At 41.8% G+C, this 19,322-nt stretch overlaps 1 protein-coding gene across 1 annotated transcript in view; it reads right to left on the bottom strand.

The window, feature by feature from the left end:
- CDH4 (cadherin 4) overlaps nucleotides 1-19,322 on the bottom strand; it is a 466,028-nt gene that overhangs the window by 173,189 nt on the left and 273,517 nt on the right. Inside the window, exon 3 of the mRNA XM_074920132.1 lies at nucleotides 7,251-7,474. Within this exon, the coding sequence (XP_074776233.1) occupies nucleotides 7,251-7,474 (224 nt within the window). The remainder of the gene's footprint in view (nucleotides 1-7,250; nucleotides 7,475-19,322) is intronic.

Here is a 19,322-nt window from a genome sequence, read left to right as displayed (position 1 = left end):
ATTGGAAGAAGCCATACACAATGGCTTCAGAACTACAAGTACTTCTCAAGAGCATGGCTATTAAATTACAGAATACTACATACTTGTTACCTGTTCAGATACCTACAGGACAGGAATAAAGGTGGAAGATCTCATATACTATACAGTAAAAACTGCTACTGCAGCTTGATATTCTCTCTGTTGTTCTGCACATATCTTGTGGAGAAAAATGTACGAAATATCTGGATTAGCAAGCTGAGTTCTTGCACCAAGATAAAACTTCTAGCAAGTAATTTGACATACTGTTCCCAACCACATTTCTTTTGCTTCTAGAACTCAGCCTACTACAATTGCTCTTCACCACAGAAAGAAGCAGGAGCAAACCTACCCCTTAACAAGCCAGTGAAAAATTTTAATCTCATTTTATTTTTCTAAAGCCATGAGGTTCAAAAGACACATGAATTTAAATAATCATAATGAATTAAATGTAACAATATGCCTTCTCTTCCTAATGTTTGCAAGTAAAAAGATCACAAGATATTTAAGAGATCACAAGCACCACTGCTACTTTAGCACAAAGCAGAGTAATTCATTCTGGTACTTCTCCCCAGTGCTAGTGTGTGAGTTTGCCCTTTCAAGTTATCCTTTGGTTATTTCAAGAGGCTCTTGAGAAAAGGCCGTTCATCTTTTATGCCCCAATTCTGCAGCGCACCTAAGCAAACGCTTAAATTTGAACATGCGAACACGTTCATCTTCTCTCCATCTGCATGATGAAATTTAGGCTTGTGTTTAAAAGCTTCGCTGGATGGGGACAGTTTGAAATCCCACTCCTCGCTGGGGGTGAGGACAGCCTGCCCAGCCCAGCCAGCCACGCTGGACACCCTCACTGGGCTGGCTCTGCCCCCTGCTCTGGCCGGCACGTGCGATGCACCTGCGCTGCACAGCCCATGGCCAGCGAGCAAGGACCTGGCCCCAAGATGCTGGGAGGAACCGAAGCCCTTCCTCACCCTGAGCTTGTAATTACCAAGCTGTCTCAGGTCGCAGGGCTAAAGAAAAGATAGCTGGACATCACAGCCCTAAAAAAAGGTTTATTCTAATGGATGGGCCTACCTGAAGCAAGTTTTGTCTTTACTCAACTTCACATTTACGCGCAACTGTCAATGGATTAACACAGCAATGAAGGTTTTTTTAGGAAATTCAGTTCAAAATATTTTTTGGAAGCGGCAGTCAGACTTCAGCAGTTAACAACAAAGAATATGAAACCGGAGGTCAAAGGCTTTGATCTTGCAAGGGCAAGGCACACATCACAGGCAGGCAGTACGCAGCAGTCCAAGGGTTTTGTTTTATCAGAAAAAACTTATTTCCGCGTAGGCAGTTCAATCCTCAGGACTTCTTTTTGTTTGAAGGAAGACAGATCTGGAGTGAATTTCACTTACGGATGATCTTTCTAGTACAGCTTTGAGCCTGACCCTTGGTAAGATGCTGACTACTTAAGAACTAAATACAGCAAGTGCAGTGCTCGGAAACTTCCCATAGTGGGCTGATTTTCCAAGGCAATGAGCACCTGTATGTAATTTCTTAACTTGGCTTCAATGCCAGGCAATGTGATTCAACACACCTGAAAATCAGGCCAAGTAAGTTCACATGTTTTCACAAACACCACTTTCGCCTCATGTGACAATTAAACGCTGGATGTTCAAACTGACTTAACCATGAGGTCAGACAAGGTCACCTGATGCATCTTAATTAGACTTCCACAATTAACATGAGCAGTCTCACCGATAACAATTACATGATACTCATTTATTAGTCATCCACTTTCTCATCTTTTACCACTGATCTGATTTGTTAAAACTCCACACAATGTCTCACAAGTTACCTAAAGAAAACAGAAATCTCTTTATCTACTATCACCAACTGTGATCAGTCAAGGCCTTGCTTCGCTGATGAAGATACAGAAATAAAAATGATGCCAGATGCCATTTTACCGAACTTAGATACTGCCTTGGATCCCCCACAGAGATAGTCAAACAGGACAGCCCCAGTGTAATGACCTAATACTTAAAATGGGCATAAATATGGCCAGAAAAAGGCAGAATGATAAAAACAGTCTCATTTCTTCAGTCCCTCTCTAGGGATAACACAGTTTGATGGGGCAAACTCCATTACCCCGATGCTGTACATACTATCTCGTCTCAATCCAGGGGAAGGAAGGGAAGGGAAGGAATGCAGCAGCTCTTTTTCCCATTTCTTCCAGGAGCGCTCACTTGAAAGTATCAGGAAGACCAGGAGCACTGGAAGCACAACTCCCACTTAAGCTGTCATTTTCTTCCATCAAGGGAAGGCTACATCTTCATCGCTTCCAGGCCTCACGCAGAGCATCCTGGCTACCACAATAACTGAGGTCATAAACAAGATCAGTGCTGAATAAGCCTTTCCTTGCCCAGAGACCTTTGTATTTGTGATCAGCAATAAAAGACTGTACTGGAATTTAAAATCTCAGCCAGGTAAAATGCCAGAGATGATTATTTAAAGGCTTTAAATAAAAAAACCTCTGGCTGTAAGAATCAGCTTTTCACATTCATATTGTATGGCTGTGGACCTGGGTTATGAAAGAAGCCCAAAATAAGATGAGACATAATAAAACACAAGCTGGGCTTAAGTCAAGATTGATTTCTGACAGTAGTTCTCAATGTTTTAAACACTAGCTGCATACCCATATATTTGCAAGATTTTAATTGCACCATTCCCAGTGATTTAACATTGCAAAAATTTACATACTTTCATGCTCAGAATTTGGGAAGCTAAGACAATGAGAAACTCAGGTTGACATAAACATGATTCAAAGAAAACAACACTTTTTTTCTAAAATAAGTCTCTGGTAGCAGATGAGTGGCATCCTACATGTACTGAATATATCCTGTATCTCCAAGCTCTTTTGCTGTGAATTCCTTTCCATGCTGTATTTCTGTAATCCTGATTTTAACTCATGAGGTGAGAACTACAGAAAAACAGACAAACAAATAGAGAAGAAAACTTGCCAGATATGCCTTAACATGCTTTGACACATACAAGCACTCAAAAATAAAGATCAATATGAAAGAGCGAGCCAGAACTTGAGGTGGGAGAAGCCAACACAGGGAGTGGAGGACGCTGATTAGCAAGGAGTGATGAGGAGGAGCTTGGACTGTACGGACACAGAGGGCAGCGTGGGAAGTGAAGCACCAATGGCTATAGATCTATCCCTTTGCTTGGGAAGACTTGAGTTTCTCCAACAAAGAAACAGAGGACACTCCGAAGACCGAAGTCTTCAGCAATATCGCTGTTCACATACATAATTGTCATTTTTAGACTTTCAGTTGAATCAGTATCCAAATGTTAGAAATAATAGCATGTGCTCTTAGAAAAGATGTTGCATTGCTAATTCCTGATTAAGTAAAGCCTGGCTTTACTTTGTTTTCTTCTGCAGCATTATCCCACTCAAGTTTCTCTTTCATAAATGCTGATATAAGCTACAAGGACTTTATATAATTTCATAAAAAACTTTTTTTCTTTTTGCTCTCTTTCTTTCTCTTCTTTCCAAATTATACCCACAGGTCCGACTGATACTTCCAATTGCAACAACAGGTAGCCTGACAAGAACAGTACAAGAAACTTTATCTTAAGTATTTATTGTTATGCTAGAATATCACTCAGTTTCCTCTGGGGTAATTCAGCTCTCCTGTGGGAAATATGTGACCTCATTTGCATTTTCTAATTGAATTGCTATCAGGTTTCCTGCAAGACTGAACAAAAAAAGTTCCTAGAGTTACTAACATCACTTGTATTAAACAGAAAAAAGTTTACATTCAAGTGTTTGAAGGGGAGGAGGGGAAAATGTATGCTTCATGTATCATAAAATACATTTTAAAAATATTTACCTTCTTTGCTCTCATTTCATCCTACTGGCATTAAAACTTTACGGTAGCAGTTAGAATTCTTTCATGACATTGGTTACCGGTGCAAATCTTGCAGATTTGCCCACGTTATTTGCCATCTAAAGCAATCAGCACATTTATAAGGCAGACACTATGAAGGAAGGGAAACTCCCACTGTATTGGGTCACTCACCATTAAAATGTCAACTTACACTGAGAGGAAGGGCACAGCTCTGGGATCTCAGGTGCAGGTATGGACAACAAAACCTCTGATTTTGCAGTGAAAGCACACTAGGGAATGGCTGTCCCGAGAGGAGCCATCCTGAACTAATCTGCCACCTCAAAGCGAGCTGGCCACCACCAGAGCTCTCCCAGCCCATTACATAGATTTCCAATCTTATATATTGGAATAATAAAGGATCACAAATCCAAAGGACCACGTATTGAGGGCTTTATCCTCTGTGCCCTCCTGGGAAGTAGACCATTGCCTCCGTTTTGCAGGCAGGCTATAGGAGACTGGGTTTGCTCCCCCCAGAGAGCACCAGAAATTTGCAGTAGAGCAGGGACCTTAATTCTGTGCCCCCGCAACCTCAGGCAGTATCCCGACAACGCTGACTGCTCCTGTAACATTTATTTTGTATTAACCTCCATAATAAGCCAAATGTCTAATAATGGCCATCCTAGGAGGGCTAATCATGTTTTCATGAAGCTTTAATCCATGGATAATTGTGAACTACAATCTGATTTATCCTTTCAGAGGTGATTCAGAGGGGCAACAAGTTTCCCCTCACACAGTGGGGCTGCCCCAGTCACGGAGAAGCCTACAGAAACACAGAGGATGGGTGAGCAGGCAGAAGGACTTGTTTGTGCTGTGGGTGCCAGCAAACAGATCTCAGTAGGTGCGGTAAGGCAAATTTTATGCCAATTATTTTTAATGTCTGGGAACTGTTCAGCATTTTCACAAAATCAGTCACAAATTTACAAAGTAAAATGGAAATGGATGTATACGCCAGAATAGAGAGTTGGTCTCTCTCCCTTTCTCACATCACCTCCTCCTTTCTCTCCCATATTTACTGTCTCCATATCCTGAATATACCACAACAGTCTGAAATGTCTTTAAAATAATTACGTAGCTCTGCTTGAATCATATTCTACTATACAAAACTAAATGTGAAATCTGTTTCTAGTAAAAGCATGAAATGTAGTATATTAAGGTCATGGCCTAAAACACATTGAACTGGATATTGTTAGGTTTTGGTGGTTTTTTAGCATAAACACTATTATTTTTTAAAATAATCTCATAATCATATTTATTTCTTTAGTGAACAAAGGAGTATTTTGCTTGCAAAAAGCACAAGCATTTAAATAAAACACAAGTCGGATGCCTGCTATAGGGACCCACAATAAAACTGCTTATGACCTTGTCATTAGTCTTGTTTTCCATATTTTTCCAGCCTCAAACTACACTCTAATAAGGCTTTTAGAAAGGAGGGATATGAATTTTAAAAAGCTTAGCTCTCTCTGTTTTGAACCAGAGTTCAGCTTACATTAACATTAGATGAATTTCCAACCAAATATTTTACTAAAACAGAAATGTGTGCTTATTCAGTTTTCTTTCTGCTACACTGAGAAGAAATTTAAAGCAGTATATAAGACATCTTACTTTGTTCCTTCAATATTTAATTATTTTTAGAAGGAAGCAGTATTTCTTTGGTTAGAAAATGGCAAATACAGTTGACACAACACACAGGGCTTAATTATATCTTGCACAAGCCAGAGCCTTACTGAAGAGCAGCAGAAATGTATTTATATGACTCTAAGCCATGCAAAACCTCAGGGGTCAGCCCACTGGGCAACTGCTAGATTTAAGTCTCTCCAAGTCTTTTTCTTCTTGTCTTGTGTGGGGCAAAAATTCTCTCAAATGGCAGAGACACCCATGGTGGCATTCTGACAATACGGCACTGAAAGTCTCTCCCTCCTTCCCTGCCCTGCCCCTTCTGCCCAAGCACTGCAGGAAAGAGGAAAGGAGAGGGCAGTCTTGCTATTCTGACAATTACTGTAGTGCATTAGTCCAAACTACAGCCATGGCCAAGTGACCTTGCCTGTTCCTGAACTAGCCATGACTGTTCCCCAGGACACACACACCTTCATCCCTGCTCCGCAGGACTTCAAGATCCAGCAATAAATCAGGTTCTTCAACCAATTTCCTGCCAAGTCCCCCTTCAGTGTAACCGCCCAACCATCTCACAGAACCGAGCTTTTTGAGGAGGTGACAGACAATACAGCTGCATTTACTTAGTGTACTACAGGATCTTCAGCCCAGACTAACACAGAAAAGGAAGAAGAAAATGAAAAGGTGAACTGCTGCTGCCAAAGATGATATGGAAGAGGTGGGACAGAGACAGCTACTCAAGGAACAGACCAGAAGAAATGCATTTTCATGGAGCAGCCCCCAGATACAGTGGCACTGGGCAGCCCACTCCTGTGTTTAACTGTTCCCCGACTGTCGGACAGGGACAGACCCTTCCCGCTTTTCAGCTACGTGTATGAAATTAAAAAAGAACGAAAGCATCTGTAACCTTCTGTCTGAAATACTGAACAGTGCTGGCTTTTCACTCTTCAGATGTGGGGCAGGGAAGATGCTGGCACTGAGCAGAGGAGACGTTTGCCACTGCAGTGCCACGTTGCGCTTCGCTGCCTCACTGGCCCACGCTGTGTGTGAGCACGTGTCCCTTATCAGGCAGCAGCAGTGCTCCCTGTCCTTGCTGCACTGGAAGGGAACAAGCCCGAATCTCCTCTCTGGATGTCCCCCACAGGGCTGCAGGACCGTGCAGATGGCTTGGGGAGAGAAAGGAAATCGCTGTGAAAACCAGCAAGATGTCTTAGCAGCACGGCAGCAACAGCCAGCGAGCGATCCCAGGTCTACGCTCTCACAACAGAAATCTGAACTTAACCTCGTATTTCTCAAGAAGATGGTTGACTTTGACTCTGGAGAGAGGGAGGCACCCTTCATTTGCAGGTTTTATTTCAAGTCAAGAGAAAGTAATAGCAGTGAGATGCAAACTCAAGGTGTATATAAGCTGCAGTATGTAACAGAGCCAAGCGATCACTTAAAAATACAAAAATATGAAAACGCTTCCCTCACTGGTGACCTTAAATCATTTCTGTCAGAGAGGTTCAAGGACCATTTGTAAGGATTTTGGTGCTGCTTGTGGTATCTTCTACCTGGCCACTTCCCGAGGAAGCGCACACCAGGCAACACAAACAATCCGACACTTCATTTAACTTTTAAAGGTTTGGGGAAGACAGGCAAAGGAAGAATGAAGTAAGAAAAAGAGCTTCGAAAACTTCTTACCTTGTGTCCATTGTGTTGCGACTTCTCTGCCACCAGAAACCTGACAATCGCCTCCCATCTGCCCAGGGTCTGGGGGTCCCACGCCGTCACCATCAGGATCAGCTGCTTCGAGGGCATTTGCACGTGGTGGGCAGCATACACCGTCCCATCCGCCCTCACCTTGAAGTCCAGGCTGTTGGTTTCATACCGAACTCCCTTGTTACCGGCACAGTTATTAAATTTTACTAGAACAGAGAGTAAGAGATGGAAGAAACGTGTGAGATTGGTGTGATAAGGAAAGCAATCAAATACAAGTTTCAGACATTTAATTTTCACTGATGTCTTCTATATCTCTAATAACCATCAAGGAAATGATTTAACTGTTTCTTCGACCTTTCAGGAGTGCTCTTGCGCTTTATCTCCATTCCCCAGGGAAGAAGTTGTAAGCCATTTTTAAAGTATTTGATACAGTTTCATTAGATCTCAAACACAGCTGTTCCCCATTTCTACAAGTGGATTTCTCCCTTGTTGCCATTATCTTTTAAATTCGACTGGAGTCTATTACCCACACTGTGGGTATTTTTTTGCACGAAATGTTCTCCATTTCCCTAACCCTTCAATAACCTACTTACCAGATAGACTATTTGCACATTCTTAACTGAAATTCAAAAGCCCATAACAATTCCATTATCAGAAATACAAAAACAGCAACAAAAAATTAAACAGAGAAAAAAATTTAAAGCATTTTGCAGAACACATCCACTGCTGGAACCAGACGCCCCCAACCACAGCTGCAATCCCACCCTGTCTGATCCCTCCACACTGCAAACACGAACCGTAAATCTTCACAAACCACAACATGTCATTTGAAAGCCTACACTGTCAGATCAAAGCTCCCCAGTTGCTGATATTTTTATTTTGGGTGTTTTTTGGTCAAATTCTTTCACAGTCTAGTTTGAAAACTAATTTTATTGGCATTATGAAACATGTCACATACATTAGGCTGGAAAAAAACCCAAACTATTATATGACAAAATTGACAAATCTGATAGAAATTGAACCTGCAGCTAATCACACTGGAAACAAAACATTTTCTGCCATTTGAGTAATCCACAGGGTGGAACACACATGTGGTGAAGGAAAACATATTGTACCCGTAAAAACATCTCAAGTGAGTGAGAATGGATATACAGCTTTCCAGCTAGGATCGTTACACAGGTTCTCGTGCTGGGGCTCCTGAGCGCTTAGCAGCGATGCTCCTAGCCTGCCCTGAGATACAGAAAACCTGCTAGTCCAAGTCTGATGCAGCTTCAGCAGGTGTTTAATTTTTGCACAAGAAAAGCTAGGTCAGATGAATCCTACCTAGACTGTCTGTGGTGGGAGAAGAAAGGATGCAGTGGCAATTCAGGTGAGAGGAGGCTACTGGGCCAGATTACCCCAGCCGTCCCCTTTCCCCCATACGAGAGCTGACTGCTTCTGTAGTGCTGCTTTGAGCTGAATCAGGGACTAATCTGGATTTAAATAAAAATATCTGAGGGATAGCACAGGCAAAATAAAAAAGCAGCCAAGAAACTGATCAACCAGTCCTGCTGCCAAGTGCCCGGTACGATCACAGTATGGAGACAGGAGGAGCAGACTGCAGCGGAGGACACAAACATCCGTCCCCTCCTTCACCAAACCGCACCTCTCAGTAACTGGGGTGCTGTGATCATGCTGTAACTATACATCTTACAAAAGGCTTTCCATGCCTTTCCATTTATTTAGACCACATTTGTACATTTTTATTTCTGCGGTAGGAACTGTTACCTGACGCTACAGTAATTATTAGTCACAAACAGCAAATGTCACACATTGATTTATAAAAAAGAAGATGGATAAAGTTATCTAGTATGCAAAAACCCCATGGGTAATGCTTTTAAGCAATTTCATTGTCATAAACTACATCATTAAAATCTTGTTTAACCTGGAATCCAGGGAAAGGAAAAGTCCCTCAGTTTTGCTTCCAAAAGCGGGGGTTTGCCCATCTTTACTTTTCACTGTAGCTCAGACTGCAACAAATAACCTCCATGCCCATCTCATCAGACATGCTTTAGTTCAGACATTTGAGCAGTCATCTCTGCTTTCTATCTCTAGAAGCGTAACAGATGTTTTTCAATGTAACACGAAGGAGCATCTCCAACATTACTCAAAGTTCAGATGAAACTTTGGTCACAAATTTTAAGGGACAGGGTATTATTTAATTGCTACTTTGACCACAGTCTGAAGCTCTCGGCACCCTTGCTTTCAGCCCCTGAGCATCAGAGTACAGGGCAGATACTCAACGGCCTGGAGGAAGGGACCTCTGTTTTACAAAGGTGAGACTTCCACCAGTTAAATAAACAATGAAATCCTTACAGGACTGAATCTTCCATAGTTTCCAGAAAAGCTAGGAATTACCTCAAACCTCAAAGCTCAGATGTACAAGTTAGAAGCCAAACACAAAAAAATACACAACTGTGTTGCAGCTTCAAACTTCAGCACCGTCAGAGCTGGAGCTTGGTCCCTCCTCGAGGTGCCACACAGTGCATGGGCCATCCCACCCAAACCCAACCAGTGCTGAGGGCTGCCAGTCCACACGAGCGAGCCAATGCTCTGGCCTCCAGGTCAACCAGCACACAACAGCTCATCTCCTGAAGGCCAAAATTTCTTATCCCTCAAAATCATGTTTCACTTCTAAATGGCCTGCTGGGGACGACGTGTGGTCAACATTAACTCCAAAACTCTGTGGTGCTACCACCAATCTGACCATACGGGCAATCCCAGGTCAGTTCTCCAACCCATGCCAGGCCCTGTTTGCTTTGACAGTAAAGACACGGTTTTTAGCCTAGACTGAAAAATATAAATCCATGAAAGCACTGAATGATGTTAAACACACCCATGATTTGGTGGCACCTACAAGAACCAACGCTGCACAACTGGAGAAACTGGGATGGCCTCAAAGACCTGCGAGGCAGCTGGTGCTGCTAGGGGAGATCCCCCACATCCCTGGGGACTACCCTGCTGCGAGATCTCCTTCACCTCTCAGGAATTTCTGCAAATCTCCCCCACGTTCACAGTGATAATAAATAGGTGTGGACACACTGAGTGCTTTGCTGCTAATACGTTATTTATCTTCAGTTCCATGCCATCAGCCTTGTTAGAAATGAGGTACATCAGTTGGTGTATTATTGCACTCCTCTGCTATGTAATGACAATGCAAAAAGCAAGTTCCATCCATACTTCCTGAGGTACCCACATATCATATACAAAAAGATCTTTGAAAAAGAGAGAACGGAGTGATAATGACTGCACGTTAAAAACAATTCAGAGCTTACTTTGATTTTATTGAGATTAAAAGAAAGCCCTACAGTGTACTAGCAGTCTGAGAGAAAAAAATAAAAATCCCATCCTATACGTGTACGTAGTGATTTCAGTATTCAAAGTACTTAAACATCTGCTTAAGACACAGAGCATGGCTCCAATATGCTGCTCTGGTGTCATATGTCACCGTGTCGACTTTTATGCTCCATTATCTAAAAATGGCTACCTCTTAGACAAAGTCCCTCTGTGACTCGCTAATTACTTCCATTAGTTTAAAACAAACTTGACTAGAGACAGAGAAAATCCTGAGAGAAATTAAGTCTAATTTTTTAAACAAGCAACGTCTCTGCTCCACACTGTTCTTCTCAGGTAGCACAGGTAGATGAATGCTCAGCAATGAATTAACCCAGCCAACTTCTCTCCAAAGCGTCCTTAGATGCTGCAAACACAAAAAGTCTTCAAGGACATATGGATTCCATAGTGTTCAGTCACTATGAGGGACCACACCTTGCCGAGCTGCCTGAACCAGCAGCAACAGGCCATGGCTCACCTGGGTGGCTCTGCAGAAGATTTCAACCACACAGAGGAGACAATTCAGAAACTCATCGGGGCCTGAGTATTAGGGATCGCCATGCTCAGCTGCCGTCAGGTAGAGCTGTTGCTATTGCTCTAGGCACTGTTTACACACAGCATAGAAAACACTTCTGCAACACAGTATAGATGAACTGCTCACACTTCCAGCACACGGCTGCAAGGACTCTCATCAGAAATCCTGTGCTCATCCTCCTTGCTGCCCTGTGAAAATGATTCCTTGGGATGTTACATGACTACTGAGATGCACTCATATATATACACACATATACACCATAGATATATATGCAAACATTTTTTTTTTTCCAAATATATGTGTATAGGTTTGCGGAAAAAAGATCAACCTATTGCTCTGTAATAAATAACATAGCTCAAGGAAAGGAGATCTTGTCTGTACTTTCAAATTCCACCTCTTACCTTTACTCTCTGCTGTTCTGGAAACAGAAATTAAAATTTCATCCAACGGCAGAAAACTTTTGCTTTTTTTTCTCTTTTTCTCCTTTAGCAAGCCCTAAGTCTATGTAATTTGCAGCTGATGCAACTCTCGACTTTAAAATAAACAAACAAACATTGGCTCTGTTTACTAGACTTAAATGTCTCTGTGGACACAAATCCATCTTTCTTTGACCAGTCTGAAGTCTAAAGAACACTACATGAATTTAACACTGAAAAGCTGCAGCATCAGTAATTAGGATTTCAGGTAAACAGCAGAGCCACACATCTATCATTTTTACAGGATGGTAAAAAAAGAAAATTTTTTTAATATACTCTGGAAAAATGTTCAGTGATGCTTATCGAAAGCTTATGCTGAAAACAGAATCAAATGCCTGATGAAAAGAAAACCAAGAAGGCACCCTCATTAGCAGGCTTTTAGGTTTAACCCTTTACCCTCATCATTTTTAATTGCTTCTCTACGAAAGGAGGAAGTATGACAATTTGATATGCTGAAACAGGTACTGAGTGATGGGCAGAAAAGCTGCAGGAGTCTGCAGCAAACTGCTGGGCATCTGAGAAAAAAAATGGTATTTTTCTTCAAAAAAGACATTGGCTGAAAAAAAATTCAACAAGTTTTGCATTGTTCCCTTTTATTATTTAGCCTGTTAAACCAGCTGGACAGAGTCAAATGATCAAGTGAGGATCTTGAAAGATGTACGAATACACTGAACTTCCTTGCCCCCCAAATGTCTGAGAAATACATTGAATTTAATAGGACTATAAATGATATAAACCAAAGAATTCACTTTAAGCCTTATCCTTCTGGATTCTCCTTTAACTTCTCCTAGTCCATTAAAAAGTGCCCCCTCTGGCAAGCTGCACAGGGCTGGAAGAGCAGAAGGGATAATGCTTATTTATTAGGATATACCCCCTGGCAGGACATCATCCCACAGTTCAGGATATGGGTCCCTGCAGGACTCTCTTTTTCACCATGGTTTTGAGGATTATCGCTGCCAAGATGTTTTTGTCCTGATGAACTTCAAAGCAGCAAATACACACCAGTATTTACAGCGGGATCCTATCTGCTTTTCAAGTTGTGTCTCTTGAACAGCTCCCTTTACACCCGGCGCGACTGCGATAAACCTGAGCTGCCAAATCCACCCCTTGCACCACTTCTGCAAACACCATTAAGATGAGGGTGGCTTAAGTGTAATCTTTGGAAATTTTAGATGTTCGGGTAACCTGCAGAGTCCTGAGCATGTACAGAAATGTCTTTTTTGTGTGATCTTTAGCAAATCACATGTATTCCTGCCCTGGCACTTTTGGCCCAATGCTCCCACACGTCTGCACTCACCCATCTCCTCAGGCTTCTGCAGGGGGTGGCAGTCCTGGCCAGCATTCCCCTGCATGTCACCACATCAGAAATTAAAATAAACCAGCTCATTAGTGGATAGGAACCTGTTGTCTAAGGACAGGCATGAAACCATGCAGCTAACCAAAAAAATGTACATATTCCCGGGCACCCTGTGAGTGCATTACATTCTCGCAAACTGATTTCTCCATTAAGTGCTAATGTGAAACAGAGCGCGCTGTGCCTCATTGGAAAGCTTCATTTATCTGAGAAAGTAAGTACATAGTATAAACTTTTACGTGGCCACATTTTCGAGACATTTTTCTTTATGTTCACGCAACCCCTCAGCGATTCTGTGAGAAAACTGTTTTACAGCAGTGGGAACAAACTGCAGTCAAGTGAATTCCCCACGGCCACACTGGAAATCCCCAGCAAAGCTGGATCCGAATCCTGAAATTCAGGCTCCTCGTTTCTCATGCAAACTGCCAGATGAACTGGCTCCATCACCCTCATACAGGTTAACCAAATACAAGAAAGAAACATTTTAAATGGGGAAACCAGACTTTTACAGGCACTTCCAAAAGCAAATAGATTTTTATTCCAACAAACCACTGGCGTATTTCCAAATAAGCACGGGGTTAAAAAATTAAGAAATGTCACACAACGTATTATTGTAATAGTTTTGTAAAACGGAGTCCTGTGAAGAAATGTAAACACATGGGGGAGTTCTGGGACTCAAATATCTTGCCTACAAAAGGCTAACGCTGAAAGCGAGGCAAGAGGATTTTGTTTCCTTCGTACTAAAAGGATGAATGTATCCAGGTACCACAGGCTTCCCGACCACTCTGAGCGACTCTGGAGACGTTGCTGTTTCAGTGTTTTGTGGAAACAAAAATCGACTTGAGCCATTACACTTACACGCAATGCTACATATAAGTCTGGAGTCCTACTTCTGTCCCATTCCTACTTACAGTAAATCCCATACTATCATACAATGCACAACCAGATTTGCTTCTTGCAGTTAATAAAATACTCAGAGACCTTCTCCTCCTGCACAAGAAAAGCAATGCATAAATAGGAAAAAATGATGGCTGTAAAACCTGATAGAAACAATGTGTAATTTTCATCCTCCCATTACTAATTTTATAGGTTACATTTTCAACCATGTCCCCATAAAAAATATTACACTAATAAACTCTTGGTGTCTTTATTTAATATTTATAGCACTGTGGGAGAACCAGACTCTACTGGTAAAAGGTAAAAACAGCAATTCAAACAGCTACTTCAGAGCCTAATAAACATATCCCTAGTGATCAAGTTTAAGAGGATACAGTTTAAGAAAATGCTTTGATACAAAAAACTGTCGGGAGATAAATGGATGTATGTTGGTTGGTATATAAATGTATATAAAAATGTGCAAGCCCACACCCTTGGCTTCACAGAGCATTGATTATTCATTAAGTGTTCTCAGAGTAAAAACCAAAAATAATGAATGAGTTAGGAGAATTAATGAACTGCCCCACAGTCTATCATCTGCTGAAAATATTTAGCATGATTTAGCATGTTCTTAATGTTATTTTCTTGCACTTAATGGTAGAGAAGTCCAATGCAATTCTACCCATTTTCCGTATCTCAGGTCAATGTGAAACATTACATCCAATTTTCCAGCGCATTATTTATGATCTCCGAGCTATGACTGCTAATATTTGCCTTACTGAAATAATAATAAATTACCATAACAATTTACCATATGTAATCATGTTCAACAAAATCCTTCTTTATTTATCTTCTTGTAATCTTCGGTTACAGTGAATCCTCCTATACAGAATATGCAATAATACAACATTCACGACATTCCCAACCTATTATATGCTCGTTAGAATTGACTCCATGTGCTAGTCAACTGGTGACACCTCCGAATCAGCAAATGAGCAGCAATCTATCTCCAGCAGCAGTTAAGACAGATTTCAAATGGCACATGAAAGTATTTTATATTTAAAGGTACATTTTGAATTTCCCCATTTTAAATTCCAAACCTCAACCCCCTCCATGATCAAATTACCCACGTAGGTTCTGGGCACACACTACTGAACTCCTACCTACCTCGTGTTCATCTGCAGGCTGTTTTGCTTTCACAAAGCCAGGACTGCCTCCAATAGGTTTTACGGGGTAAATGGCAAGCCTTTTTCATATAAAAGTCATTTATTAAAGAAAATAAAATATTTCTGTGGGCTTGATAGAACTACATGGAAAATTCATCTTTTCACTTCCAGAGCCACCTAAATGCTTTCAACACCTTTTCCAGCTTTATATTAACTTTTAACAGCTCTTGCTTACACAGGGTTTCCGTTTCCATGGCCAGATGAAAAGAAAAGGAACAATACATTTCAACACACTGAAATCGGGATCCTTTAGAAAGTCATTCTGTCACCTGTACAGTCAGCCAGTAGCAATGAGGAGTTGAGAGTACATTAAAAAAAGATCTAAATCCCATTCAAACAAAACAAAACCAGTCCTACAGTAAACAAAACCCAATTCCCAGACACTGCCTGACTCCTTCATATTCCCACCAGTGCTATTTTTCATTTACTGAAAGCCAATCCAACTAAAATACATGTTTTTAAGGAAGAAAAAAAAAAAAAAAAAAAGAAGTATATTTTACTTTTGGTATTGGAATTGGAGGGGAGTACAGACCCCTGGAGAGAAGGACTGTAGAACATGATAGAAAAGATGAATCACTCCGGCAACAGCCAGCCAGCCATTAATTTTTAGCAAGCCAGGAGTTGGTCCAATTAAACCAGGCTCCTTTCTCTACATTAACATGCTTTACTCGTTTTTTTTTTTATTATTTTTTTTTTCCAAAGCTAAAACATCAGCTTGAGACCCAAAAGGCTTTCTATTTAGGATCAATCAATCTACCTTGCTGTACTGTAAAACATACACTGTCAGCTCCGAGGCTAGCTCAAAAAAGAGCAACAGTGGAAAAATTTGATAAATCGACATGTTCTGGCACTTAGTAGCAGGATTCTTCCTACACTGTCACTTATTTTTATCTGATTAGAAACAAGTATTAGTAAAGGGAATATTCCCCTTTATTCTCTTCCTGGTATTTATCATTGGGTTAAAAGGAGTCTTTTCATCCCTAATTTTCTAAATCCAAGCCACAAGCTTCCTACCCCAAACACAGAGAGATACTATCCAGATTTCAAAGGGCGCTGAGTTTGAATCGGATTTGCATGATGTGCAACTCACATCGAAGCCTTTTTTACAGCACAGGAACATGAACCTGCATCTATTAGGACCCCATGTTAAAGATGTTTTTCACTGCTTTCCACATTTTTATGCTCAGGGCTTTACCGTGGGTGTACAACCTCACCTCTGGGTTGCCAGTGCCCGCTTTGGCAACAATCACCTGATTTGGGATTTCATTGCCCATTTGAGATCCCGTCACTCTCCTTCTACCCTACTGAGACATTTCAGAAATGATTAACTAATAAATGAGCCAGGGACTGATGCCAGAGGCCAGTAAGAAGAACATTTATATGGTCTGAAGTCCCCTGCGAAGCAGCACTCCAAGCTGGGATAACTCAGAGGATTACCCTTTTCTTCAGTGAATGCCATAGTAACTATGCTGTTGGCTTCCATTTTTGTTCTCAATAGACATCTTTATCCTTGGATAAAAAACACTTCACAGTAGTTCCAGTATGACAGTCCTCTGTTCTTAACGGTAAGGTAGACCGAAAGCCTCTGGGACGTGCAGCTGATGTTTTAGCTTCGAAATAAAAGGCTAATAAAGAGAAGCTTGATTTGAGTAATCTTGCAAACACCAACTGCACCACGCTTTCTGGCAAATGCCGAGTTTTTACGGGCAACCATTTTTGTTCTTTGCTCTTCTTTAAATTCCATGCATCGGTAGGATAGTACTGAGATTCACTATGGCACTAATGAGATCATTTTGCAATTAAAGGCTAAGTAGAAACAAACCTCTCACCACTCTACAGGAGAGTTTGGGTTCTCTGATTAAGCACCAGTAAATAAACCTGTTTCACTCTTGGTCCTGGTGCACAGGCTTTCTATGATTAACTCTCCAAACAAGATGGACTGATTGACCCCATGGATTAATCAATGAGTTTCTCAGCTTCAGAGCAAAGTGCAAGTTGTGGGAGTTACCTGCAGTAGGATGTGTTTTAATTATTATTACTACAGCACAGAGTAAATAAATCCCAGAGCACTTTATTTGAAGGTTTTACCCTTAGCGCTAATGATTTTCACAACGCTCTCATGTTTGTCAAACTACCTACATGGGAAAAGATTTTAAACATCACTATGCATTTCTTCAGGTAAAACTACAGATTTTATGGTAGCTTAATGTGGTAATTATGAAGGGAGGAGGCTGTATAATTGTAGGGCAACTTCTAGGTTACAACAGCTGCTCGCCCATTTTACCTGCTGGCCGGAGCATCCCTGGGAGAAGCTGCAGGGAGGTGGGGGCTGTATTTGAGAGAAACCCCGTGTGTGCTGCACCAAGCACCTTCTCCCCAGCACTCCTGGGCAGAGCAGAGAGCCCGGCCCTGCTGGAACCAGGATGGTCCCTACATTCAGAGCAGGGGTGGGAAGCAGCCAAGCACACACACAACTCCTGCGCGTCCACAGCCATCCCTGCCAGCTCCCACCCGCCCCACCGACAGCGACCTGGCAGCCCTGCGGGTTTTTCCTCTGTTACAGATCTCTTTTCAACTTGCCAGAACTGTGTTTGAAAGACACGGGGAGCTGCAGGAAGATTTTAGGGAGAAAAAAATGTGAACACAGACCATTTGCAGCCTAGGAAAAGTTGAAAGAGATGCTCCAACCGCAGTCGTGTCAGATAGCCTCAGGCTCCTCTCTCCTCACGCTCTTCAAAACAAACAAACTCTCAACACCCAGAAACAGAGGCTGTACATGTCAGGGAAAAAAAAATAAAAATCAGACACACCAGCAAAAACACTGAACTCCTCACGGACTTGACTTGTGTGTAAATACTGACAACTTTGGGCTTAACTGTTCTCATCTTCCTTAGCCTGGCTCAGGAGCAAACATGCACCAGTCCAGGGAGTCAAATCACCATGCAGGAAATGAATAGATGTTTCAGGCAAGAATATTAGAAATGAAAAATTGTTTTATCTCTAAGAATCAAGGCAGGGTAGCTATATTTATCTTGCAGCTGCTGTGCACCTCTGCTTGTCTGCCTGCACAAAAAGCAGCTGCAGTCCTTACCTTCATCTGTAGCCTACACAAGTCTTCAGGTTTCAAGAGAAATTAATATTACATAGAATAAAACAGTATTTGGTACCTGGTGGGCTCAACTGCTTTGATATTTGGACAAATTCAGAGAGTTTTATTTACAGATGGAGTCTCTGGGTTCTGTTTTTGGCACTTGATCAGAGGGACCTGAAGAAAAAGCGGCCTCGTTGCCCAGGCTGCACTCGAGTGGGTACTAAATAAATATTGGGCAAGTCGAGAGATGGCAGGGCTGCACTGCTGCAGAGAGCCAGAGCGTCCTGCCCCATGGCCAGCCTCCAGTGGCCACTGAATTCACAGGAAATTCACCCATGGAGCAGGAAATTAACTGGAAAAGCAAACCCACAATAAAACACAGCTCCATGCTCTCTGGTGTTGGTCATCACCGAATAAAAATGAACTTCCTGGCCTCTGCAGCCGCCCTTGAACAGGCCATGTCCTGACAACTGCATCCCCACAGCCTCGGCGCTCGGCTGCTGATGCTTCTGATGCAGACACAGGGCTGAGGTTTACTCTACTTTTCCCTTTCTTCTTTCATGTTCACCACCTCTGTCTCTTCTTACTACAGTAGTCTCCAACAGAAAGGCAGCACTCCCCTCGCCGGAGGAATGACCTCAGGATTCAACTAGCAACCTTAAATTTAACAGAGTGCTTTTGGCAGGGCTCAGCACCGTCAATTAAACAGTGAGACTAAAGTCAGTAAATTAGAGAACGTGACAAATGCAGCACAAAGCACTGACGATCCCAGAAGGTATCAAATTTAGTGTTAAAGTAAAGAAACAATAGGGAAGTCCAAGACATTTCAGAGTGTAGTGAATCAAATTAAATTGCCTGAAATTCCACATGGAATACATTTGACAAATTTCTTTCCCCCTCTTCAGCTTTCTGTTTGAGATGAACTGTCGTCTGGCAGCTTCAAACGTCTGGCACAGCTTCAGCTTCAGTTTGCTGGGGCTGAATCCAAACACGAACCTGAACTTTACCAGTTCTGCTCTTTTTGTAAACATACTTGCTGTGGCTGCCAAATGCTTTCCAAAAGCACACAAAACCCAGAATCCAAAAGGAAAACATTGTCTTGCTGCAATAAAATCTGCATTTTA

The sequence above is a fragment of the Athene noctua genome, chromosome 16, assembly GCF_965140245.1.
Source record: "Athene noctua chromosome 16, bAthNoc1.hap1.1, whole genome shotgun sequence".
Taxonomy (NCBI): Eukaryota; Metazoa; Chordata; class Aves; order Strigiformes; family Strigidae; genus Athene; species Athene noctua.
Note: the sequence above shows the minus strand (reverse complement) of the source record. Positions and strands in the feature narration are given on the sequence as shown.